This window comes from Schistocerca serialis, chromosome 1 (genome assembly GCF_023864345.2).
Source record: "Schistocerca serialis cubense isolate TAMUIC-IGC-003099 chromosome 1, iqSchSeri2.2, whole genome shotgun sequence".
Taxonomy (NCBI): Eukaryota; Metazoa; Arthropoda; class Insecta; order Orthoptera; family Acrididae; genus Schistocerca; species Schistocerca serialis.
The window spans coordinates 567,704,507-567,731,554 of record NC_064638.1 but is presented as its reverse complement, the minus strand read 5'-3'; the positions used below and the strand labels follow the sequence as shown (position 1 = coordinate 567,731,554).

At 39.6% G+C, this 27,048-nt stretch overlaps 1 protein-coding gene across 6 annotated transcripts in view; it reads right to left on the bottom strand.

Annotated features, from left to right (window-relative positions):
* Positions 1-565: 565 nt before the first annotated feature.
* Positions 566-27,048, bottom strand: part of LOC126476053 (trafficking kinesin-binding protein milt) — a 232,037-nt gene continuing 205,554 nt past the window's right edge. For 5 of the 6 annotated variants that reach the window (XM_050103519.1, XM_050103514.1, XM_050103516.1 and 2 more), the window contains 11 exons: positions 15,721-15,797; positions 15,164-15,368; positions 14,913-15,083; positions 14,670-14,800; positions 14,121-14,422; positions 13,217-13,513; positions 10,073-10,331; positions 7,284-7,558; positions 6,231-6,517; positions 5,397-5,518; positions 566-2,964 (listed from right to left, as the gene is read on the bottom strand). In XM_050103519.1, coding sequence (XP_049959476.1) covers positions 2,455-2,964; positions 5,397-5,518; positions 6,231-6,517; positions 7,284-7,558; positions 10,073-10,331; positions 13,217-13,513; positions 14,121-14,422; positions 14,670-14,800; positions 14,913-15,083; positions 15,164-15,368; positions 15,721-15,771 — 2,610 coding nt within the window. In that variant the 5' untranslated portion in view covers positions 15,772-15,797 and the 3' untranslated portion in view covers positions 566-2,454. The remainder of the gene's footprint in view (positions 2,965-5,396; positions 5,519-6,230; positions 6,518-7,283; positions 7,559-10,072; positions 10,332-13,216; positions 13,514-14,120; positions 14,423-14,669; positions 14,801-14,912; positions 15,084-15,163; positions 15,369-15,720; positions 15,798-27,048) is intronic. The other variant, XM_050103515.1, reaches the window with a different exon arrangement.

The following is a 27,048-nucleotide window of genomic DNA, read 5'->3' as shown; positions in this document are numbered from 1 at the left end:
TGAAGTAGACATCACACGTATTCCCCCAAGCACAACTCGCACACACATTACCACTGCCTGCAATTTCACAGTATATATTTTGTTTTGTAATTTTATTTTTTGACATCCTTTACAATCTTTTGCCCTGTTTTGTAATTTTATTTTTTGACATCCTTTACAATCTTTTGCCCTACATTCTCGTAAGATGTATCAATGCGAAGAAGAAGGAAAAAGAATGGTGAGGGGTGAAGCCCATCTAGCAACACACAACTGTACGCTTAATCAGGGCAGCTTGTTTACAAGTTTACTCTCTGCTGATTGCTGCTTCTGTTACTTTGACATCATATTCACTTGCCTAATTTTTACTCAGTGAAAAAGAATTCAACATCTTTGCTGAATTTGTATAAAGGAAAACTTGTGCATAGTTAACTCCAGAATGGAGTGCTGTGATTTTTATCAATGCTTGGAAGTGAAGGTTATTTTGATGAAATGAATCCTGAAGTATATTTTGTAGCAACTGAAATTCTCGTCATTATTAATATCATTTCTTCACAGCAGTAAAGTACTACATAATGAAATTATGAAATGAGATTATACATAGAGATATTTATTAAATATCTTTACATAGATATGTTTTCTAGTCATAGAAAAAAAGCACCATGTTTTTTTACAACACATGTAGAAGACAACACACTAAATTAAAACTATGCAGATGAAACAACATGACAATGCGAGTAAGTTCAAAACAAAAACACTGTAGTGTAAAAAATAATGAACAGAATTCAATCTGACTGACAAATGGGAGAGGCAAAAAAATATATTGATATTATTTCTCAAATATTGCATTTTACATGAAAATAAATACATCTAAAACTTCAAATGCATCACTGTGTACTTTTGAAACTACAGGTCTTTGTAAGTCTAATTACCTGTTACAAAAATACATAAAATTAAATCAATATGAAATTACAATGAATAAGCACCTACAAAGAAGATATGTGACGTAATTGTTAGTCAATATTTATTATTTACTGAAATGTAAAAATATAAGAGCACCATAAGCACATGTTGTGCCTTTGGAAACAGACCCAATTATGCACAATACAGACTGGTGATCCACTTTACTACACCATTTACCGTATTTTTATATTGTGTACTGTCCATAATTCACATCAACTAGGAACACATCCATGTTAGCCAATACTGGCAATGATGGCACCTATTACAGCTACCAATAAAGTGCACAGTACTGACAATTTAACTCCAACTTAGACAACTTGGTTACAAAATGGACAAACTAACAGCACCACTGATGCAAAACAATAAATAATATTTATGAAAAAATGAATTTAAAACCTCAATAGTTAAGTATCAAATTTCAGAACAATGCTGCTTCAAATGATTACGAAATGATGTGGTGTCTCCTGTACAGGCATTTCAGAGTCATATTATTTACAATCTGAATAAGAAAATCCGTATATACAACTATATACACCATATAAATTTAACAATCTCAACAAAATGGGCAACACACAGTCAAAGGCTTAATGCACAGTCTTGTACCTAAGACTAGCATAAGCCATATCCCCTAACTTTCGTAACCTATTTCACTCTAGTTCCTTAAAATTATAATACTGCCTCAGTCAACATGGAGCTTCCTGGTTATTACAGAACAAGGAAAAAAATATCTATTGCATGAAATATTGTGACAGACATTCAAGTAAACTCATTAGTACAGATCGTATGTCCCTCTGATATAGGAATCTTATAATAAATACATACCATGTACCAGGAAGCTGAGACTAGTTTATATTTAAATCTGATAAATAACTACATCATTATAACATAATCTACTCACAATTTAAATGCTGTGCTAGAGGCAATTTTAGCAACCTGAAAAATACTGTAGATTGTAGATAGCAACTGCACAAGAAATATTACCCAGAACTATATGCCTGCCATTTAGAAGCCCTTCACATACGGAAACTCCAGTTTTTTAAGGGACATGCTTTTCTTAATTGTGAAAAACATAGCTAATTTTAGATGGTTTTCACAATACAAGTAATACATATTGAATTAATTCAAGTACTGCTGTTATATCAAAACTATCTTACGGTAATCCAAATGAAAACTATTTCCCTTTGTAACTATGACAGCAATTCAACGATGTGTATAGACAACTGACTTCTACACATATTCAACAAATGTAACACAAGACACAACATAGTATACATAGTTATCTTTCAAGATGCAGTATAGTAATCGTAACTTTTAAAAAAATTTCACGAACTTTACTTGAAATTATTACATTGTAAGCACTTCATCTAGCAAATTATGGTGATCAAATGTTGTAACTCTTACCCATAAGTTTTTAATACATCTTCTCATATATGTAAGAAGACATACAAAACAGTAAAATACAGACGGCAGTTAAGTTCAAATTAAATGAGACAGTTGCTGTCCACAATCTCTCTACTACTGTTCAAGAAGTAGGATTTCAACAACATTTGCCACTATTGGACTTACAGCAGCCCACCCTTGCGTCCGAATAGGAGCTGGCTCACTGTCCCCAGTGCACTGCTCCCCACAGTCCCAGCAGGCCCATCCGCTGCACCAACTGCCACTTGGGGCCGCAACAGTGGAACCACTCCCAAATCTGGACGTACTGCTGTTGCCTGACGCTTCAGGGGAGGTCGCAGTGGCCTCTCGTCCAGTGCTCCGGTGCCAGGTCGTGCAGGAACCCCCAGTGCTGGCAAAGGTTTGGGACTCGAAGGTGGTTCCTTCTCTTGTGCAGAGATGACAGGTGCAGTTTTCAGACAAGTCAATTGTGCCATTGGACTCTTCAAGTGGTGTCTTGTGTACAGAGAGCCCTGCAGTGCCAATGGCGTGACAGGTGCCGCTGCCGATGTTGTTAGAATCGTGTCCAAGCCAATGCTCTCCAGTCTCTCCACAAGACGAATGCCCGACAGTGCCTGGAAGGATGCTCTGAACATTAATGATGCAGTCTCAGTCCTAATGGCTACACTTCAGATATGCATTACAACTAACAGAGCTAACACTGCAGATGCATAATAAATGAAAGCACAGAAGATGAGAGCTTAATGTCCTGTAAGTGATGGGGTCATTAGAGGATGAAACATTCACACTGGAGAATGATTGGGAAAGAAGTTGATAATGTCCTCAGAAGAATCATCCTATTGCTTGTCGTGACTTAGTGTAGTTTCAAACAACATCATCAACAATTCATTAAGTTATGGTAAAAATCTGAAGGAGGTAGGTTTGGTAGTGCCTGAAAGCAGTAAACTGAAAATTTCACTTATTTTCTAACTGCTGCGAAATTATTTGTCAACTCCAATCATCGCCAATATGTACAATTATAAAAGGAATGCGCACTTTTAAGCTTTGTCACTGTTATTCCATCAATAGGACAGTTTTGCATTACTAGTCACATACCAGATTTCCTCATAGCAACCACCTCTTGAGTAACGCCACCATTCCTGCTACTACACTGATGGGCCAAAGAAACTAATACACCTGCCTTTTATAACGTAGGGCCCCGCAAGCACACAGAAATGTCACATGGCATGGACTCTACTAATGTCTGAAGAAGTGCTGGAGGGAATTGACTATGAATCCTGAAGGGCTGTCCATCAATTCGTAAGAGTACGAGGGGATGAAGATCTCTTCTGAACAGCACATTGCAAGGCATCCCACATATTCTCAATGATGCTCATGACTGGGAATAACGCTCATGACTGGGAGTAACGCTCATGACTGGGAGTAACGCTCATGACTGGGAGTAACGCTCATGACTGGGAGTAACGCTCATGACTGGGAGTAACGCTCATGACTGGGAGTAACGCTCATGACTGGGAGTAACGCTCATGACTGGGAGTAACGCTCATGACTGGGAGTAACGCTCATGACTGGGAGTAACGCTCATGACTGGGAGTAACGCTCATGACTGGGAATAACGCTCATGACTGGGGCGTCTGGTGGCCAGCGGAGGTGTTTAAACTCAGAAGAGTGTTCCTGTAGCCACGCTGTAGCAACTCCAGACATGTGGGGGCATCTCATTGTCCTGCTGGAATTGCCCAAGTGCATCGGTATGCACAACGGACATGAATGGATGCAGGTGATCAGGCAGGATGCTTATGTATGTGTCACCTGTCAGTGTCATATCTAGCCATAACAGGGGTCTCATATCACTCCAGCTGCACATGCCCCGCAGCATTACAGAGCCTCCAGCAGCTTGAACAGCCCCTGCTGACATGCAGGGTACAGGGATTCATGAGGTTGTCTCCCACAGCCGTATGTGACCATCTGCTCAATACAATTTCAAACAAGACTCATCCGAACATGCAACATGTTTCCAGTCATCAACAGTGCAATGTCGGTGTTGATGGGAGCAAGCGAGGCGTAAAACTTTGTGTCGTGCATTCATCGAGGGTACACGAGTGGGCCTTCAGCTCCAAAGGCCCATATCGATGATGTTTCGTTGAGTGGTTCGCTTGCTAACATTTGTTGACCCTACATTGAAATCTGCAGCAATTTGCAGAGAGGCTGCACTTCTGTCACATTGAACGCTTATCTTCAGTCGTCATTGTCTCTGTTCTTGCAGGATCTTTTTATGGCAGCAGCAATGTTGGGGAGTTGATGTTTTACTGGATTCCTCATGTTCATGAAATGGTCGCTGGGAAAATGCTCACTTCGTCATTACCTCAGAAGTGCTGTGTCTCATCACTCATGCACCAACTATAACACCATGTTCAAACTCATTTAAATCTTGATAACTTGCCATTGTAGCAGCAGTAACTGATCTAACAAACAGTCTTATAGCATTGCTGACTGCAGTGCCTTGTTCTGCCTGTTTACACATCGCTGCATTCGAATACAGATTCCTCTACCAGTTTCTTTGGCGCTTCAGCATATTTTGGAAATGTGAAATTCATTTATATCTGAAAATCAATTTCCCCTTGTATTGCTGACCAGTGGACTTATTCTGTGTAGTTTTTGAAGAATTCAACCACCCACACTGGGAAAGTGTTGGTGGCTCACATTAAATGCTATGATCCACCATTATTGAAATTTAACATAATATTTATTTATATTCATACTGGTTCTGTTAATGGTAGTGCCTAGCACGACAGATCTATACAGTAAACTGTAATATTGTTAAAGGCATTGGCTTCTGAAAAATGTAGACCCCAGTCTGGAAGAAGTAATAGGGAATGAGAAAAGTATTTTATCGGAACTACACTTGCAAATTTTAGATGAGAGCTGCACTATAAAATAAAGACATACACATTAACAAAGGAAAGTCTTACTTCATCTATGAGAGATGACAATACTAAATACAAAAATTTCTAAATATAATTAACAGATATAGGATAACAGTATTGGCACAGGTTACTCACCTTCTTCTCTTGCCTAGAAAGTGCAAGTTTGCTCACTCTCTTCGATTTTCTTGAACGACTTGTTTGATCTGCCTCGGCACTGAAAGTTCTCCTCAAGAAATCAGCTCCGCTTGTTAAGAAACCTATACCCAAGAAAATATTACTTACTAATGTAATGTTTTTCCAATTAGGAATTTTATTCCTAAAAATAAACAATAACAGCATTAACACTTAGCACTTGTGAGTCCAGAGCAAATAACTTTATTCACATGCCAAAAAGGTATAGACAGTACAAATATTATAAAAGGATGGATCAGTGTGCAGTGTAGGAATCATGAGAGAAGACCATTCAGTAACAAGAACTGTCCAAATGCAATGTACACAACCGGGTCACAAAGGAGGGATTGAGACACACGGAAATACACAAATTCTGAAAAAGAAGAGATCAGATATTTTAAATGATGTTTCATGAACACCTATTTTCTTATCAGACTTACAGCAATATGCATCAGTGTGCCTTCATTTAAGAGAGCCATCACTTGCTTCAGTGTAACTGCTTTCCATTTTTGGTTAGTTCCCTTTATTTGCAATTATCAACAAGTAGATAGTACACAGGAAGTGACAATGTGCTATGTTTCTTTAACTGTGTCTGTAATAAATTTTTTTCTTGTATGATGGGAAACACTGAAACTACACTAATGATTTCTCACAAAAAAAGCACCAATACCACTGACTTACTGAACTCTGAGAGTTCATTTCCAATCGTTCATGCAAATTTACAACAAACACCGAAACAGATGATAACTCTTGCAATGTGTGCTTTATGAAAGGAAAAGTACATAATTTTTTCTGTACCTGGAAATTTTATGGGATTGAAAGGTGGAGGACTTGGTGGAGGTGAGCTCCTTGGACTACCATCGGGACTGTTGCATGGTGTTGCAGTAGGAGAGAAAGTGCTGCAAGGTGTGCAGACAGTAGATGGAGTCACAGCACGGATACCACGTTCATTCAGTAACTTCGCCAGTCCCAAAGTGGTTGAGAATGTTGATGTAGAATTCCGACGTGACCGCGTCACAGGGGTTGGAGGAACTGCGGTGCCTGTGCGGCTTGGGGCGGCTGTACACATCTGACTCCCACGTACACTACATAAAGAAAATGATGTTAGTTCTGACGCTAAAATGAATGACATCTCAGTTATTAAGAATATTTGGAATAGTTCATTTTAACAGCATTCTCAGTCTGCAGTAATGATACATGCTAGAAAGCAGACTTAAGACCATTACATAGCTTTCCCGATTTTATTTTAAATTTGTTGTACGCAAGATAATACAAAAATAGACAAAAAGTTTTGCCTTTATCGACTAACTTTCTGAATATTTTTCATCAGGACTAATCGTCGCTTGCAAACAAAATTATAAATAACTTTGTTCAATTTTGAGTACTTATACAGGCTGTAATGTGCTACAAAACATGTTATATAGCATACCTCATGACTATCAGTCACTGAAGAAACGAAAGCATTTCTGCCCTCATTGAGGGCTATCTGTAATGCACTAATTTGCAGAAATGACAAAATATTTCAAGTTCTTGGCCGTAGTATATGTTGGCATCACAAGAAATTTGAATGCCCTACACACACTTACACTACATACTCACTCAAAACTGAGGTATTAACTATCACAATTATTTCTTTGAAATTTGCATGTCTACCCACATCTTTAGATCATGTTCAATGGCAACAATAATAGAAACTAAAAACTCAAAAAAATTTACTGTAGCAGGTTTTGAGTGTGTGACAAGACATTCACCATCTGCAAAAGTTTGTTCCATTCCCTGGCTTAAGGAATAAGATATTATTCATATTATGACAAAACTGACTGTTTTCCAAAATCTTCAAAAAGCACACACCTGGATGTCACATTTGTATTGTCATCTGGATGCAGAACAGTGCTGTTCGTAAGAGTGTAGACTGATCCAGTATTTTGGAAACTTTTTCCAGGATTTTCATATTCTTCATCCTCCTCCAGATCAGACAACGTGTACATCTCAAGACCAAGATCCTCTAGTGGTCTGCCACCTCTAATCTTCACTCCGGGGCGTTCTTCTAAGAGACCACCCAGAGTAGGTGTAGCTAATTGCGACCAGGCGGCAAGTGTCAGTGAACCTTCCATTGGTTTCACAATCTGCAGAGTACAAAACATAAAATAATGCAGAAATATTAACACAACTGGGATTCGCATAGATGAACACACTAATAATCCCAGTCAAGACAAAGCCATTAGGCATCCTCCACCTCAAAATCACATGAGCTGCATATGGCATTATTGTGAGAAACTGTCGTAGAGTATCTACATAAATTAATACTGAAGGCACAAATTGATCTCATACCATGCCCTGTGAACAATATTGTGTGTTCCAATTGAGCAAATATTGTAGTAAGTAATTTTTCTGGAGCTGTGTAAACAAAATACTCTATGACAAATCTAGTGAGACACTTGAAGGAGACATGTGGACACTTTACTACAGTCTCTCAGTGACCCAATTAATGGTGCATTGGGGGGAGGGGGGCGGGGGAGGGGAGGGGAGGGAGGGAGGGAGGGGGGGGGGGGGAAGGGGAGAGAGAGAGAGAGAGAGAGAGAGAGAGAGAGAGAGAGAGAGAGAGAGAGAGAGAGAGAGAGAGAGACTTGCCTCCACAGTGCCTTTCTGACACTGAAGTTTCATGTCTGCTATTTACAGGAGCTAGTATTGTGATACAGCTGGCAAATCCAAATTTCAAAGCTTTGGGTTTCAAAGAGAAACATGGCATGCCACAGGACTGAAGTGGCTCCTTTGTTGGAGCCTCCACCCAAGTACTTTCCTCTCCCACTTAGAATGGAAGCTGAGAGAGATTCCTCACACACGTCTATACTACATTAAATTGTAATGTCGTATTAGGGGATATAGTTTAACAATTACATAGGAAAACTCCTGCTAATGTTAGCTGCTCACGGTTTGTTAGTAGTTGCTCCCTTCCACTATTTTAGCCACATTCCCTGACAATGTTCTCAAGGCACAAATTGACACGCAACATGAAAAACATTCCCCCTGTTTAATAGAATGATTAGGGCTTAACATCCCCTCAACTGCCAGGTTATTAGCCACAAAGCTCGGATTCGGCAAGGATGGGGAAGAAATTGTGCTATGTCTGTCTTGAATTTTGCCTTAACCAACTTAGGGAAATCGTAGAAGACCTAAACCTAGGCAGGCAGAAGGGGATCTGAACGGTCACCCTCCCTAATATGAGGTCACTTCGCATGGCCTCAATTTCACAATGTTTACTATTACGAGGAGGAAATGAGAGAGAAATTATCACTGTTTGCATTATAAAAAAAGTAACTTTGATTGTGTTATTTCACCCAACTTTCTTAATATTTGGTACAAGCTACATTTAGCAATACAAAGCAATAAATATATTCATTCCTCAATTTTTCCTTCTATTTGCTCTTTTTTTTCCAGTTATCTATTTTCTGCAGTAAAAGTAGTGCATAAGTCTGATAAAAAAAAAATTGTCAATTTCATTCAGCACTGTAGTATGCAAAACACTGTGTCCTTTTTCTTGGGATTCAACCAGATCTCTCTTCACTTCACAAATGAAGAGAAAGTCAAGATTGCAGTTGGAGTGATTAAATTTACACTTTGGTATGACAAGCTGGAACAAGTGATCATTCACTATTATTTGCACTCTTTTTGTGTGTTAAATGACATAATATAGACATAATTTTTTGTGGCCACAATGTTAGCAAACACCATATCCACTGAGGTAAGAAAAGCCAACAGCAAAATGGTATAACTGCAACAATTACTGATCACAGTCCTAATGTATGGCTTTAATTCTGACCCAAATTTGACTATTTTTAACTTTAAAATATGAAATCTGCAAAGAATCTGGTTTTTCATAGTACAAACACTGAATTTCAAAATAAAATTCACAACTCTGTGTATTCCACTTAAGATTTACTGAAATAGCTGCAGTCTCTCTGAATAAATAAAAGAAAATGAAATTGTATCTAAAAAGAAAGATGATGAAACTTACCAAACAAAAGCGCTGGCAGGTCGATAGACACACAAAAAAACACAAACATACACACAAAATTCTAGCTTTCGCAACCAATGGTTGCCTCGTCAGGAAAGAGGGAAGGAGAAGGAAAGACAAAAGGATATGGGTTTTAAGGGAGAGGGTAAGGAGTCATTCCAATCCCGGGAGCGGAAAGACTTACCTTAGGGGGAAAAAAGGACCTGTCCTTTTTTCCCCCTAAGGTAAGTCTTTCCGCTCCCGGGATTGGAATGACTCCTTACCCTCTCCCTTAAAACCCATATCCTTTTGTCTTTCCTTCTCCTTCCCTCTTTCCTGACGAGGCAACCATTGGTTGCGAAAGCTAGAATTTTGTGTGTATGTTTGTGTTTTTTTGTGTGTCTATCGACCTGCCAGCGCTTTTGTTTGGTAAGTTTCATCATCTTTCTTTTTAGATATATTTTTCCCACGTGGAATGTTTCCCTCTATTATATTCATATCAGAAAATGAAATTGCTAATTTAATGTGTATAACCATGAAGCACAATTACTAAGCATGCCCCAGCCAATTTTGTGAAACAATTGTTGGCACTTTTTAAAAAATGGTCAATTTTCTACACACATTTCATAAATGACTGCTTACATACCTGAAGTTTTTCAGGCAACCTCCAAGCTCCACTATGAGCAGAAAACCCACTACTTCCAGTAGACATTATGCTGTCAGGAGTGCGACAGCCATACGGTAGAAAGTTGGGTGGAGTATGCGAATCGTAATCACTGGAAGCAATGGGACCTGCACCCAGAGTTGCGCGCCTTGCTATGATTTCAGCTGGAGTCAAGCGCCTCACTGCTGCTTCCAGATCTGCAGCACCAGGTACACCAGGAACACCAGTACGTGGAGCACCACTGTAATTAGGTGGGAAAATAAATCCCAAGTTTGGTTTGACTCAGTTTTTCAGACAAATAGCTTCTAACAACAGCTGAAATTCAGCAATAACATAAGTGACTTACTAAATTTAAAATATTGTTTATACAATTATCTACCACTGAAGTAACTTATTCCTTAGCTTAAATCAGGATGCAATTTTTTAGTATTCCCCAGAAATTTGCTCATTTCTTACAATTTATATACCTTGTGCTTAGTTATGTTTTATTTTTTTTTTTTATTTATTTATTTCGTATTCAATTAATCCGTATTGTGATAAATCACAAGGATGTGGAATGAGTCATGATTACATACAACAGATATAATACACATATATAAAATGACAAAAATGTACCATAAGATTATGAATAAGTTTGTAGGTTAAAATCAAATCAAAGGTATAGCTCAAGTAATATAAAACAATACCTAAAAAGGAAATATAGTACATTTTCCAAATTAAACAAATAATACACATATAAAATGACAAAAATGTACCATAAGATTATGAATAAGTTTGTAGGTTAAAATCAAATCAAAGGTATAGCTCAAGTAATATAAAACAATACCTAAAAAGGAAATATAGTACATTTTCCAAATTAAACAGTTAATGTGATCTATAGCAAACAAATTTTTATCAGTATAAAAAATCATTGCTTTATCTGTAGATACTCATCAAGAGAATAGAAGGAATTTACCATTAGGTATTCTCTCAATTTACATTTAAAAGTAGGTAAGACATTGATGTGATCTTTAATACCTGATGGAAGGGAGTTGAAAATTTTTGTGGCTGAATAATGAACACCTTTCTGAACAAGACTTAAATGTTTCAGATCCCTGTGTAGATCATTTTTAGACCTAGTATTATGATCATGACATTCACTATTAGTTTTAAAAAGAGATAGGTTGTTAGAAACAAAAATCATCAAAGAAAATATGAATTGAGAGGTAAGTGTTAATATTTGTAACTTATGAAACAGACTTCTGCAAGAATATCTTGGATGAACACCACTCATGATTCTAACAGCTCTCTTCTGTGCAGTAAATATTTTTTTGGCTAAAGGCTTGTTGCCCCAAAATATTATGCCATACGACATGATAGAATGAAAATAACCAAAGTCGGCAGCTTTAGTAGCGTCCTCATCACCAATGGGGGTGATTACACGCAGAGCATAAGTTGCCACACTGAGCCTTCTATGTAGGTCTAAGATATGCTCAGACCAGTTCAGCTTGCCATCAATTAGAATGCCCAAGAACTTAGATGATTCACAGTGTAGTATATTTTGGTTACCACAGTTTAAGTGGCATACTTCATTTTCTTGTTGAGATGTGTGAAATTGCATATACTGAGTTTTCTGAATGTTTAGAGTTAGTCCGTTGCACTTAAATCTGTGTAGGATGTCAACGAGTACAGCATTACATTTATTTTCTAGGTCACTGTTAGTTCGACTTTCAAGCAGAATAGTGGTGTCATCGGCAAAAAGAGTAAATTTACACTCGGTGTCTGTGCAAAGTGGGAGATCATTGATGAAGATAAGGAAAAGCAAAGGTCCTAGGATGGACCCCTGAGGCACACCACACTTTAATGTGCCCCAATCAGAAGAAATGGGACTATCATTGGCACCATTAATTATCACCTTCTGTTTTCTGTTTTGCAGATATGATTCTATCCATCTACCAATGCTACCTCGCAAGCCATAAAAATTAGCCTTATGTAAGAGAATGTTGTGGTCCACACAGTCAAAGGCCTTAGACAAGTCACAAAAAATTCCAATAGGTGACATTTTATTATTTATTGACTTTTAACTTACGTGCAGAACATGAAAGTATAAGGGCACATACTGGACTTTAAAAAATTATTACTTCCTTCTATAATTTATATATGTGATTATTGTATTATACTTTTACCTTGTGAAAATGTAAACATCACAAGTGACATGAATCAGTCGCAAGTGTACACGCTTATGTATTCATAATCACACCACAAGTTAAAAGAAATGGGGGGGGGGGGGGGGAGAGAGATCTTGCTTAACATCCCATATAATAATTATTTTGCCTGGCTCAATGGCCTAATACAAGTCTTTCCATTGGACACCATTTAGAACATATGTTGCTTCTGGTGATTCTTCATATCACAGAGGTGAATACTAGATTATAAGCAAACTGAAAAAACCACAGCATATTGGCTATCAGGCACACGCTTTACCATTAAACCATTACATCCCATCAACATCATGGTCTTAAGCAATGTAACACATGGCTCAGATTGGGCAAGGATCCTCTCTCTTATCTATTTTATCTTGTTACTCTGCCCCTGTTCCTTACATTTTACTGCATTTGCTTTTAATAATGATGTACCAATTATTGAAATCTCATGATTATTGGTACTCTGAATTGTAAATCCTAGCTATTATCCCATTTGTTACTGTTAGTAACAATGTTTTATGTCCACTTCAAATAGAAAGGGAAGTTAAAACTATGCACCAGATGAGCACTTCTATGCTTGTCATAAGTACTCCTGGTGCTGTTATTTCAGCTGAAACGAAGGTGGTCACTTTAACTTACAATAGGAATATGTGGAACAAAAATTTTGGTCATGCACATGATTAAAGTGGGGGCGGAAGGGAGGGGGGAGAAAATCAATTTCATCTTTGCAGCTTAAAGTGAATGGAATATCTTTTTTGATTTATTTTTTAGTTCGAAATCAGAAGTCATAAGAAGTACTTGATTTTGGATTACTGTCTTGGAAAAATTAAGTTGTTTGCAGATTAAGAAACTCTGGAACAACAAACATGTATGTCAACCCCTGTAATCGATGTGCTGTGCCTTATATCACTTACACTATACCAGTAAGTAAGTTAGAACTTACGGGTAACTCTCCTCCGTGTCTGTGGTAGCAAGTGAGCTGTCGTAGTCACTGTGCGCTGTTGCAACACTATCCAAACTAGGGAAAGCACTGCTGCTGCTGTAGTACCGAGATGACTGCAAGTGTGATGCAGCACTAGCAGGAGGTGCAAACGCACTGACACGTGGACCCGATGACATTGTTGTTGATGTACTCATCAGCAATGACTGGGATCGTGGTACGTGCAGTGGGCTGTCACTACTGGAATTGGAGTTCCGTGATGCACATCGCACAGTCTCAAAAACTTTTCTGTAGCTCGCCCTGCATCAAATGACAACAACCGGAATAGCAACATTTAATGATAACACAATGATAAACAATGGGCACAGTTTACTGTAAAATTTCACAGAATACATAATACAACTGTCATTTGTCATTAAAACATCTACAGTATCTTTCATCAAATACAATATTCTTGCTTCGTAAAAAGTTTGGCTTCAAAATTTGATTCCTCACCAAAAGTAGCTCTTCACCAATGGTACCACTGTCACTGTAGCTGCACTGGTTTCGCTTAATGCAATTGTTCTGTCTACTACTTATACAGATTTCACTCAAACAGCAATAAAAATAATTCACATTAAATAAAGCTATCTTTGTCATGTAATGATGGCACTACAAGGGGAGTTTTATTCTAACTTGAAGTTCAACAGGTCCCAACCTTTCTGAAGTACCTTGTAGCTTGTGTTATAAAAACCAACTGACACAAGCTTGCACAAACTATCTTATGCTTTCAATATACCACTAGAACAAATACTGAGCAAGAAACAGGTTCTCATGCATCTTAAACTGATTTAAAACATCTATTTAAGATATCCAACAGTGTGCAGTAACATATATTGAATACTGAACTAAGTTTAACTGTACTCACCCTCTCTCATTGCCAATGCCCGAGTCTGTGGACAACTCTGAATAAAGTGAAGTCTCGAGCAACTCTGAAGCGAGAGAATCTGGCTGTGGAGTCCCAGTGGAAAACAGTGGGCCACCTCCACAGCCACGCACAGTGGGCTGTCCACGCTTCCGCTGCTTCCGCAGCTGTTCTTGGGTCTCTCGCAGAAGTGCAACTACTTCATTGTAACGATCTTTGCTGTCAGCTAATTCTGATGCCAACTCTGCCTGTACTTCACGACTCACAGTCAACTGTGTTGTCAGCGTCTCATTTTCAGCTCCCAACTGCCAAAAGTGTAACAAATAGTTTTCAGACATGTTTTTCGTAAGTATACAATGCTACAATTATGAGCTGTAAGCCTCCTCATGTCATTAAGAATGAAAATTTACAATTGAAGGGCAGCAAGCACCTTTTAGTAGAATCACCAGGGGAAAAAAAAAAGAGTGATATGCAAAGGGAGTAAAAGTTTTACAACCTGAATCACAAACGATCATTGTTATGAATATTGAATATCAGTGGATGAATACTGACCTTAAGAAGCTTCTGCTCTGCATCAGCCAGTTTTGCAGTGAGGCTAGCTATCTGGTCTTGCTGCAGCCTGTTTTCATCTTTACAGCGATCTAGTTCTTCTGATAGCCCCTCCAGCTCCATGCTACTGTTCGCTGAAACACAAGAAGTCAAACCTCAATGACTAAGAACATTATCATAGAACATCCAATAAACCAACTAAGAGAATTTTTCTTGTACGTAAACATGTCAACTGTACAATCTCACCTAGTTGCTGTGCGATATCCTGCACAAGCCTCTGCTCAGCTGACTCACATTCTGCTGTATCGGATGCTAACTGGCTAGCCTCTCTGCGTAGTTGCTTATTCTCCTCTTCCAAGGAACCAATGCGTCGCTGCATAAGTTCCACATTGATGCAGCGTAACGATGTAGGTGTTCCTACAATGTAAATATGTTAAGGATTAAAGTTCATATTTGGATGCTTCATGCAAGATATTGTGGGAGACTTTACCACTTACCACCTTCAGAGCCTGATTCATCAACATCATTGGTGAGTATCTGGATGAGTTCTGTTTTCTTGACAAGCTCATGACTCAACTGAGTCAGCTTTTCATTAGCTGCTTTTAGTTCAGCTTCGAGAGAAGCAACATTTGTCTCTAGCTTCTGATTGTGTGTAAGAAGTTCTTTTCCAATGCGAGCTGTCAGTTCCAGGTCCTTTTCTTTCTGTACACAGAAATCATGACAGTGCAATGATAGGTATACTAATCATATGCATATTATCTGTGTCACAATAAATGTTTAAAATGCATTCAGCATTTGGTGTCAGTGACAATTTCCTCAGAATGTCAATTAACTCTCCAAATATACTGATATTCTCAATACTGAAACAAACTGAAACGATTTTCAAATTTTTGTTTTCTTTCTTGTATTTTACTTCGTCAAGAAGCCTAGCTCCTAAGTGGGAAACTAACTAAAAAATAGTGTAACAACAATAATTAAAACATGTTTGAAAAGACAGCAACATTTTCAATGTGCATATCATCTAATTTTTGCTATGGAAGGAAGTAAAGCCTACCTCTTCTAGAAGCCTGGTAACTGCTTCTATGTCATTGTAGGTCTTGGTCATTTGGCTCACACGGTTGCTGCATAGAACTGTAACAAAAGAAAGACGTAACTCAACAACAAATAAACAACAGAAAATTATGGACTGAAGAAACTAATGCACTGCATACCAACAACACTGCAAGAAAATATGCATTAAGAAATTAATAATGCAATGACAAATGTCACTGCACCAAATTAAAGTGTGGTTCTCACAATATTTACAATATGCATTGAATGAGCAGTCTTGATGCCTCACTGCCTTGCTCTACATTCTAATCATTGGAGGGATGAAGGAGTCTGATCAAAGGGTGGAACACCATCAGTTCCCGCGACGATTTGGGCAAGACGTGACAGCAGATTCCACTAGATCTTTGAGTTAAATGTGATGTCAGGCAGTCTTACGTTGTGAACCATGACAGGTAGTCTACTGCTACTCCTGTTCGTCATATTACGATAAATGCAAAACAATGTTCAGGTGTTTTATTGTGCTCATCTCTTGACCTGTGATACTCGAAATAAATGAGGATCCCTAAGAATGCAAATAAAGATGATATCATAAAATGCAGTTTGATAATATCTCCCAATTTCCACTAACATTAGCGCTCTCTCTCTCTCTCTCTCTCTCTCTCTCTCTCTCTCTCTCTCTCTCTCTCTCTCTCTCGTTCTGGACTGGTGGTGTGACTGGGACAATCTTTAAACAGGAGTTTAAAAAGGAGAAAAGAATAGGTTTCGCAACTATAAAAGAAATAAGAACATGGAAAGTACCGAAACAAATACTTTAAAACTAATTCAAAGTGAAAGCAGGTTAAAATATGCCATTGGTTTCATGAATGTGAAATGTCATATTTCATTCCCTCCAGATTATTATAAATAAGGGATATTTACATTCTGATGACATTCTGTCACAATCAGTACAACGAACTGGCCTATCTGTTTGCTCCATTTTCTCCTCGACAATTTAACCTAAAAGAAATACAGGCACAATTCTAAAAAGGGAAACAATGGTGACTGACTATTGTGTGACTTATGAAATTATTAACACCTTCGGAGAATCTTTAATTTGTATCAACATACGATACTGGATTCCCCTCGGGCTGCCGTACTCTTTTTTTTTTTTTTTTTTTTTTTTTTTTTGCATAATACCACACCACATTCAGCGGCCTAATATTCAGAAATTCCACAGTCTAAGTATTGCAGTACGATACATTTCTGCATGCTGCACCTTTAGTTGTCAGAAAGAAATTGAGGAAAATAAGAATTTGCTTATCATTCAGTAAGCAACAGTGATGTAAACAATCATTTTTCTGTGAAGCTACTAGGAAATAGTCTATACATCAAATTCTAACAACGGTGGCAAAAAAAAGCATGAAAACCATATAATATTACGCAATATACACTCACAGTCAATCCGCTGAGTTAAAGTGCGTCTCATGGATAGAAGCTGCTCTGCTGAATCTGTGCGAACGTTCAAGGTGATTCCGAGACTACAAAATTGATCCGTCACGTAATTTACAGTAAAGCCGATTTTGGGCCTAGTCCAGGAGCATATTTTCTCGCTGGAATAAACGTCTCTCGAATGTGTTAGTGTGTGTGTGTGTGTGTGTGTGTGTGTGTGTGTGTGTGTGTGTGTCTTAGATATTCTGTCTCAGTACCCTCACGCGTCAAATATATACTATGAAACATTTACTTATTGCTTCAAGAGTTTACAAGTGTCTGCTGCAAACTACTGAAGGCAAAGACGTTCTAGTCGCGGGCAAGAATATATTGGAGTTCTGCTCTTAGGCGCCAGGCGTATGTTTGTATATTACGTCGCGGTCCAAGCATCACTGTCGGATGCTGGCGCAGCACCCCATGTATCGATCCCGCGCCACGCCGTCTGCCCGCACTCTTGCGCCTGCGTCGTCACGTGTCCTCTACCCGTTGCTACTGGCAACTGCGCCCACCTGCCCGCCCTCCAACAGGCCAGTCAAAACAAACGACGACATTTCTTCCGCGCGACCGCCCACAGCTTCTAGATTTCCCGAAATGCAATAATATCAGAAGGAAACTAGCGTCCGACGTAACTCAAAGAAGTGATAGGGCCGTGGGCGTAAAGTGGCACGACTCGAAATTTGCCATTCTCGATAATTAAGTGGTTGAGTATGAGAACAACTACATTCAAAGGTAAGTATCTCTATAAGTAAGTATCCAATTTTTTAAGATAAATTAATCTGACATCTAAATGGTAAACGCATTTCATTGTTATACCGTCCGTCCAAAAGGTTCCGAAACTGCTTTTATTCCCGGAGAATAAGTGACGTCAGCACAACAACATCGGTGGCAACTTGAACTGTACACAACAGATGCGCGTTCGACTGTTCAGTTGCGTGCAGGAGCTGTTAATTAGTGAGCGTGAGGGGATGGTGTGTCAACGTTGTCACAAACCACAAAGGAGCAACGAACTGTTCATCTCTACATCAGGTATTCAAGGCATTTTCCAGAATGGTTTGAATAAGACAAAGGAGAGTGCAGTTTGTCCCACAGACCTTGACTCCTGAACAAAAACAACGAGCGGATGCCTGCTTCTATTGACAAACGCGAAACAACAGTTCTTCTCTGGAAGACGGTGTTATCAATACGAATCTACCACAAAAACATTATGTGACCAGTTCACATGAAGGATCACTGCTTTGACAACATAACAAACATTAATGCCAATGTGAACCGCGAAATGAACATCATCCCAAAGAACTCCGACGTTTCACACGGTTCCCTACACAAGTGGGAAAAGACTGTCTTAACATCTGAAGCATTAAAATCGCAATCTTAATATTTCTCATTTTTTACTAATAGAATCTCGAAACCTTTTGTACTTTCATATTCTTATGTCAGTAATCCGAATATGAGTGGCACCTTTTTGGTACACCGATCTGAAATTATCCTCTACCATTAAATTCTGTGTGTCCAACGAATGATTCAAATACAATATTTTATTCATATAACAATAATGTTAGGATGACGTTAAAATATAGCTGTGGATTTGTGTGTGAAGCTAAAAAAACTCAAATTGGATAGCAACAAAAATAACCTGCAAGAAATGCCGTATTAATGCTCAAGATGGAGGAACAGGAAATTAACTTGAAAACTTTTATTTAAATTTGATGCCATCTATTATTACTTACATCTGTCCATATTAATGGATTTATTGCATTACTCTCATGCATTCAATAAATAATGCAACACATTTTCGCCGTCGATTTTGGTTCAGAAATTTATAACTTTGTTTGCGACCTCCCTAAATACCCCGCGACAACTCTCATTTCCCTTTAGATGGCAGCGCTGAAGCAAGTCTTCAAAATAGTGTCTGCAACTGAGGTCCATTAATACAAAGGGCACTTATTGACTTTCTTTTTGTGGAAAACCACACCATCGCAAATATTCACTGGCCTGTACAGAACGCCTACAGGCGGCGGGCATGTAAGTAGCAAAACGTCCGTCATCAACGAAACAAGGCGAAGGGAATTTGTTACGCTGCTGTAGCGCCTTCAATTATGTAACGTGCGAACACTTCTTCCAGCGATCGACGAATAACAATCAACAATTAAACTTGACATCTGAATTGGTAGTGCTGACATGTCCACCAGTCGGCGAGCGCGTTTCGCAATAACGCCAAGGCCACAACCGCCACAACCAATTCTATCATCCAGAAGCGATCACGAAATTTCGGTGGACTGTTCCTCATCCGCCCTACAGCCTCGATCTCGCGCCGCCTGACTTCCATTTCTTTGGCCCACTGAGGGACATACTCCTTGGGAAGCATTACAGCAATGACGGGGTACGTTGCTGACGCTTCAAAAATTGGCTGAGACGCAGGTAAGTTATCCCACACGCAACGTGAGACCATGAAATCGAAAGGCAATTAAGTTGAAAAACAGGGACTCAGGGATTTACAGTCAAAAAATTGCAGAACAATAGTTTCCATTTAATTCAGGAATACACAACCGTCTTGCATGGAGGAAAGTGTTGCATTACTTGTTGAACGATCCTCCATCTAATTTAAAAGGCTATTTTTTTTTTTTTTCAAATGAGAAACTTGTTGCCTTTAGTGGTTGCTTCAGTTTTAAATCCCTAATACCGAAGACATAAAATTTTTTAAAAAATTACCGTAAACATGTCAAAAAATTGCCATGTTAACAACAGTCTTTCGCGGGCACTTATTGACTTCCCATAGAACAGTAATCGACTTTACAGCGTGCGATTGAAACAAGGCGGTGTTACTCTACACTGTTTGTCAAATACTTGTGTAGCCATACCAAATGGCATTTCCCTCCGGTTTCGGCAATGTTAAATCTGAGGCTTAGCAGAAACGCAGACCATCACTGCTAGACACGCGTGAAAATTTGGTGATCAGTGAAAGATCAATAAAACGCTCCCCGGATAGAGTGAATGTACCCTCTTGCCGCCCCCCTCCTCCCCTCTCCCTGTAGACACACATGGAAGGATCGTTCTAGATCGCATATACAAATTACCTGCCAGATAGCGTCTGTGGCTGCCCGCAGGTGAAGCTGTATACTGTTAGGAAAGTGTTATGAAGTACGCGGAGAGACTTAACACGATTAAGTGCTTGCTAGCGGTTGACAAACATTAATGAATAGCGTAACATGTGTAAAACTCGAGAAGGGCCCATGTTCTATGCTCAAACTGCAGTCGACTTGACTCCCTTATTAACCTATAATATACTGTAGATACCTAGAACAAAAATTTGTTCAGGAAAGTAAAATTGTGCACTTCACAAAACGCAGAAACACCATGTAGCGTGAACACAATAGCGACGAATCACAACTAGAATCAATGTTAAGCAAGCAGATGGCCGATTCAGTTCAATCATATAATACTAGGAAAAAGCAATCGTTTTACAAGAGAGAGTACTTACAAGAATACGACCAGACCTGTAATATTAAGTATATGTGACCCGTAGCAAATGATACTAGCAGGCGATATCGAATGTATACAAATCTTGGCAGCACAAATAGCGAAATGTTCGTTTGACCCTTGGAAAAGCGTCACGGAAATATTGAAAATCTGATGACAACGGAGACTTGAAGACAGACGCCAATTATCCCGCGAAAGCCTGCTTGCAATGCTTGAAGAAACAGTTTTAGGGAGAGAATCTAGAGACATACTACAGACTCCTAGTGATCGCACACTTGGCCCCTGCGAAGACAAGGTCAGTCTAGTTACAGCGAGCACTGAGGCGTGTACATATTTATTCGTCCCGCGCTCCATATGCGAATGGAAAGGGAAGAATCTCTAATGCGTGGTACAATGAGAAGTATATTTCGCCATGCACTTGACAGAAGTTCAAAGGATATGGGTGTAGATACGATTTGACAACACTACCAGCAATCAGTCATCGGAATCTGTAACGGCCGTGAAAACCTGAATGTATATCTGCAATAAGATTTAAGATGGGATGACCAACGTAAATCTAGATGTGATGGACGAAAGGCAGATGACCTTTAGACTAATTTTGAATTTTGTTCGTCTCTATAAACATAGAAGCTGTAGACCGAACCCACCTAAGTGCACAATACTGTATAATCGTAGTACTGCAGCTAATTTAAGCATGTTTGAACCAACGCAGAGAACATTGAACCAGTTGCAAGACGTCTTACTATGAGACGTACATAAAAGAGCAAAGAATTATCACAAAATAATCTATATGCTGGCGCAGCACCGCAAGAAATGGGCGAGGGATCTAGGTTATCTTCTGGCCAATTGAAAAATACAAGAAACCTCTTCGGAAGCGTGAAAGATTACACTCTTGACGAAGCGGCGCAGTCACGCATTGGACAGACACAACGCTGATTCTCTATACGTTGTACTGAACATGTTCGCAAAGTAGAACTTTGCCTTCTAGGAAGATTAGCACTGGCTGAACACATCTTAAAGGAGCACACTTTCGATTTCGAGAGGGCGTCTATCTTACCAGCGAATGGTTTCTGAAAAGGTATTATTAAAGAGGCAATCGAAATACGAGCTACACCAAATTTCGTTAACGGAGCTAGAGAGAGGCTCTGGTCTCGGCGCTGCTTCGCAACATTCATTGGAAGGGCGACGACATTCTGCAGTGCTTGGACGGCGACTGGCACTTACCACGTAAACCGTGTGCGCCGCCGCGATAACTACATAAGTAGGCACACTGCGAGACTGTAGCGCTTCGCCAGAAGATGCATGGAGAGAAAATGCCCTCTGAAACGTCGCAGACATACTGCAGCAGATTGACGCGCCAAGAAACCCGACAATATTTAATTGCAGGTAATATTTTGTAGATCTTGACATCGCGAAATGCTCAGAGAACATAAAATAGCACTCAACGCCTGCAAGAGGCTGAAGCACGGCTGTTGTCTTAATATGAAAGATATTCCTGGAACAAAAGTCTCCATTGTTATTTGATATTTAATCTTCGTTCCACGCCTTTTCTACAGACGAACCTGTGATGTCATCGCAGCTTCCGACGAAAGTGGTTTTAGCTTACTAGCTTAACATTATACAAATTTCTTAGGCTGAAATACCGGACTGGTCCTGTGTCTTCAGGTATCTAACAAATGCCTACTGTGCCTTTAACGAAATTTTCTGCCGCTAAACAACGGAGAGCAGTTAATTGTCATATAACACGTGCAAACCGTTTTTGCCTGGTATGAGACAGCACATCGCACTACAAACCTTCACACCTGTGCGCAAAACAACGTGGAAAACCCAGCGTCTCCTTGGAGCACTCCGTGTCCTCTGCGTCTCCAGCGGCAGATGCGAGGGTCGTAGGAGTGTCAGGGAGGTGGAAGGGGGGAGGAGAGGGGTGGGGCAGGGAGCAGCAGCACTCACGTAGGCCAACCTGCACTCCATCCACGTTAGCAGCACTGCTACGCTAAGGAGCAGATTTTCAACAAGAAGTGATAGCGCCCACTTTCGAACGCATGTGGTTGTACTTGAAGACACCTCGCCGCTGTGGCCGAATTAAGAGATTTTTCGCACACAGCATACATATCATTTCCATGGGTAGTCACCTAGCACGAGCAACGAGGAGTTGTTCAGCCGCTGCGACGACGAGGCAGGACAAACAAAAGCCGGCCACAGACAGATGACTCTCGAAAAACATGACACACACTTGCTATTTACGTTCGTGTAGCGACCTAGTATATCTATTTCATTCGCTGACATTTACTCATTTTGTATTTTCTGCATTGAAGCATAGTTACATGTAATTATTATATGTCCACGGTTTTCTAGCTAGTAATTTCCATAGATATCCTTAATTCAACTGTCACGACGTAACACCATTACTTCAACAAAAGGTGACTTCTGAGCAGCTCATAGCAATCTGCCAACGCTACTTTAGTAAATATATAAATCTACACAATGAAAGGCACCAATTAGGTTTATTATTCAAATCAGTAATGACACTGCTGCAGTAGTTATAAATAAAAGCATGGATTATGGTGAACGAAATTCAGTTCTGAACAATGGACGGAAGGAACAAATCATGTACGCGCAATTCTACTACACACTCGAGATTCCGAATTTGCAGTAAAGTTTGTCGGTGCTTAGTTTAAATGCATTATGAAATGATTTTCATGAACAGTATTCTCTATTCAGTTTTGGCCGCATATAAATGCAGCCGTTCTACCTCAAACTCTGGCAGCTATTGTAATACAGCGACGACCGATAGTGGCAAATAGTTGAACTTTCAATGTTAGATTAAATTGGAAGTTACTATTAACATGTGTTTTTGGGAGCACGACGTTTGATGGTTATGTCAGTACGTCAATGGGCGACACACTTACTTTTGGTGGTCAAGCTGCTGCGAGGTAAATCCACTTTGGGGTACATCTGATGGTAATATCGCTACGAGTGCATATTGTATGCTTGGATGGATCACCATCGCGGATGAAAATAATCGAAGATGTAATTGTGAATATAAATAAATAGAATTCTGGTCATACTGTTGCACTGAAATTGTGATATGATGGTCTCATGGGGACACTAGCATTACTGTACGTCGCAACCATTTACAGAATGTGGAGCCAACGTGTCACCACCATATGATTCATTTGTTCTCAGCGCGTTTGCCTCATCTCTAGATGCAGTAACATAACAAATGCAAACCATTTACTGATTTCGCAGATCAGAAGAAGATTCATAATTTTTTTCCAGGATGGGGAGTAAAACGGTACCGAAAAGTAGCAATAGAAACATTGTCAATTACAACGAAATTGGGTTAACACCATTCCATGGTGTACTACGCCCTTAATTTAGAAACATTGTTAAGTGTCAAATGAGACACCACTGCGGCTCCAAAGAGTTCTCTGGATGGTATTAAGAAGACTGTCACTGTCACGTGGCGCTGTAGTTGTTACAGACTCTTGTCAGTTACAGCTGGGTTCTGTTTGTACAAGTTGAGCAAACAGCATCCCACGTGAAACTGGTCCATCTTGTTACTGCTGTCTATTTGTGACCACCAACGCTGCCAAAGATGTGCGTGAGAACGCAAGCGCTACTGTTGTGGGACAGGGAGCTAGCGGAAGAAGGCATGCAACGGTAAAGTCACCTGTACAATGCCTGGGCTGCTGGAGTTGCGGCAGGACAATGGCATGTAGAAGCGTGAGAGGCGGCATCCGATGGCACACCAAGGGGTCGCTTTCCCAGCGCACAGCACCAACATCACTCGGTCAAGGTGCGCGGCTGACTTATTCACTCACTCGCAGACATGCAAGCACTCGTAAACCACTTGCATGCCACAACAAAACGCTTAGCACGAAAAAATATTACCACGAAATACGTTTTACACTCTCTCTAGAACGCAGGCGCATTTGACCTTCCAAGTGCTAACGTACTATATCAGGCCTGAGAAACCTACAAAAGATGCTCACTTACAGCAATGAATGTTCGTGTTGTGTTTAATCTTAAATTAGCTCTTCAAATCTAGTAATGGGCATAACTAACTTTAAACATTATCACCAGTTTGCGCGTCCAGCACTGTATGTGTAATATGCATTAAGTAATGGCATGTTCATTCATTCCGCCCATTGTTCGCAATGCGCAGCAATTAAAGGTGTATCTCAGACGTCCCAACTACAAAAGAAATTGATGATTCCTTAAAGCGAGTATCGTGGCTACAAGTTTCATTTCTCTTTTTCGCATCCAGAAAGTGGAGTGTACATAGCCTTACGTCCTTGATGCAAATTAAAATTAGCTGATTATACTCTTAACCCTAAGCAGACGAAGTGAAACTGTCAACAATGTTACATGGGGAAGCGCAATTCAAGTTTGTTCTCGTTATACTGGCACTGGTTTGCAGTCAATTGGCCAACGGCAACAAAGAGACAGAAGGCAACATTTTTCCTCTTACTTCCTGGAACGAAGACCTGCGGACTGAGGTGCAGTTCTACCGGAGAATGGCTGTTGGCAGTGATAGGTCTTTGCGTGGGCGCCTTATCTCACACAGGTATTTTGCTGAGTGTTTACGACAAGCAAATAAACATTTCTAGAACTTTAAGGCCGCAAAAGATCTCTTATCGCGCCACAAGAGTCCACAGTTTCAATAACTGCTTTGAAACAACTGCGAAACTAAGCTTGTTGAACGCTTCAATAGCAACGCACAAGATAGCCGTTATCTAAGTATTTATTTTGGGACAGAAAGCACTTTAAGGATTTAGGTACAAACTGTAGTTCAAAGAATTCGAATAAAAGAAAGGCTCCACACAGTTGCGTTGCCTTAATATAACTACTTTAATAGCATCATGGCACAACGTTTGTTTTCGTAGACGTAAAAAGTAATGTGTACGTAAAAAGGTAATCTTCACACAGCCCATAAGTTTTTCTACACAGCAATTTGCTTTCTATTTAAATAGAAATAAGAAGCTTTTCATTAATTAACATGCTCGAAGAATTGCATCGATACTGAATACAACCACGTACGCATGTGCTGATTATTCGGTTTGCGAATTATCGGTGCATAGTTCTGTAATTTCTGAAATTAAAAAAAAAAAAAAATGGAGCTAGAAGTACTCCGTTATATTAAAAACGAATATTTTGGTTTACAACACAGTAGTATGTATTGATAACTTTAATCGTAGGATGAAGATGCGGGGCCACAATTGCACCGTCTGACAACCCCGAAATATTTTCCTTTGTCTCTACATTTCATCTTGGCCTAAATGCGGGGATTCCACCCTGGCAACGTGTTCGCGATTCGGACATCCTGTTTCTGGAAACCTCTGAACATGTTCGACGTAATCCACGGCACTTGTAAAGCTTCGAACAACGTAAAACATAAAAGCTCGCGCGCGAAAAAAAAAATTTAATGCCTTCCGCAAAAAGTAGTGTTACTCGTTTGCCCTATCTTACGCAACAAATATTGGACTGTGAAGAGACAGATGAAAACATCCGACAGTGGTTAGTGACGTTTACGAACCGGGACCTGAGCAGCTAAGTGATGTGGATATGGTGGACGAAGTGTGTTCGGTAGAGGCAAAATTAGGTTGACTTTACCGATGTTTTGGTCTCCGGAAAATGAGAACCGTCGTCAGGAAAATAGGGGAAAAATGGACGATTGTTTTTGGAAGTGAACTGACGATTGCTTTTGGACGTGAACTAAAAGAAAATGACAAAACTGTGTTTTAAGTGTAATTTCATAAATAAGTTGTCAGTTTCCGGCGAATAACGCCTAACAAATGCAGTGGACTTTCAAATGTCACTTTTAGCAAAGTTTGATTGAAATTTCCGATAGAAATGTGTATTTTGTACTATTTGCGTTTTTCGGTTATCCGTCTATTCTTGGGTCCGTCCTCAGTACCGCGGACAATCGGGAGTTGCGTGTTTCATAAAACAGAGCAGAATGTAATTACTTAGGGCAATTATCTACGTATGAAGTTATAAAGTATCAGTACAAAAATGTTTAGCTGAACGCGAGATTCAGAATTTAACGGATTAGCGAATTCTCGTAACGCCTGAAGTATTAAAGATTTATGTTACGTGACACTGAGATGTGCAAAAACCACTTGCTTCCATAAACAGTCACACACCATGCTTTGCAATCACTGAAGCTACATGAAGTATGATCTATGCTTGTTACGACCTGGCAGATGCTACATAATATGATCTCGTATTCGCGTTACTGTAGTATTAATGAATGTGAAAGAACTGTATCCCGAAGTTTCAATGAATCCATTACTTGCAGACAGCTGCGACGGAGGCCGAAGATCATTCGCTTGAAAACAAGTATTGTGCAGGTACCGGTATGCCTACCTAGATAGAAGGACTT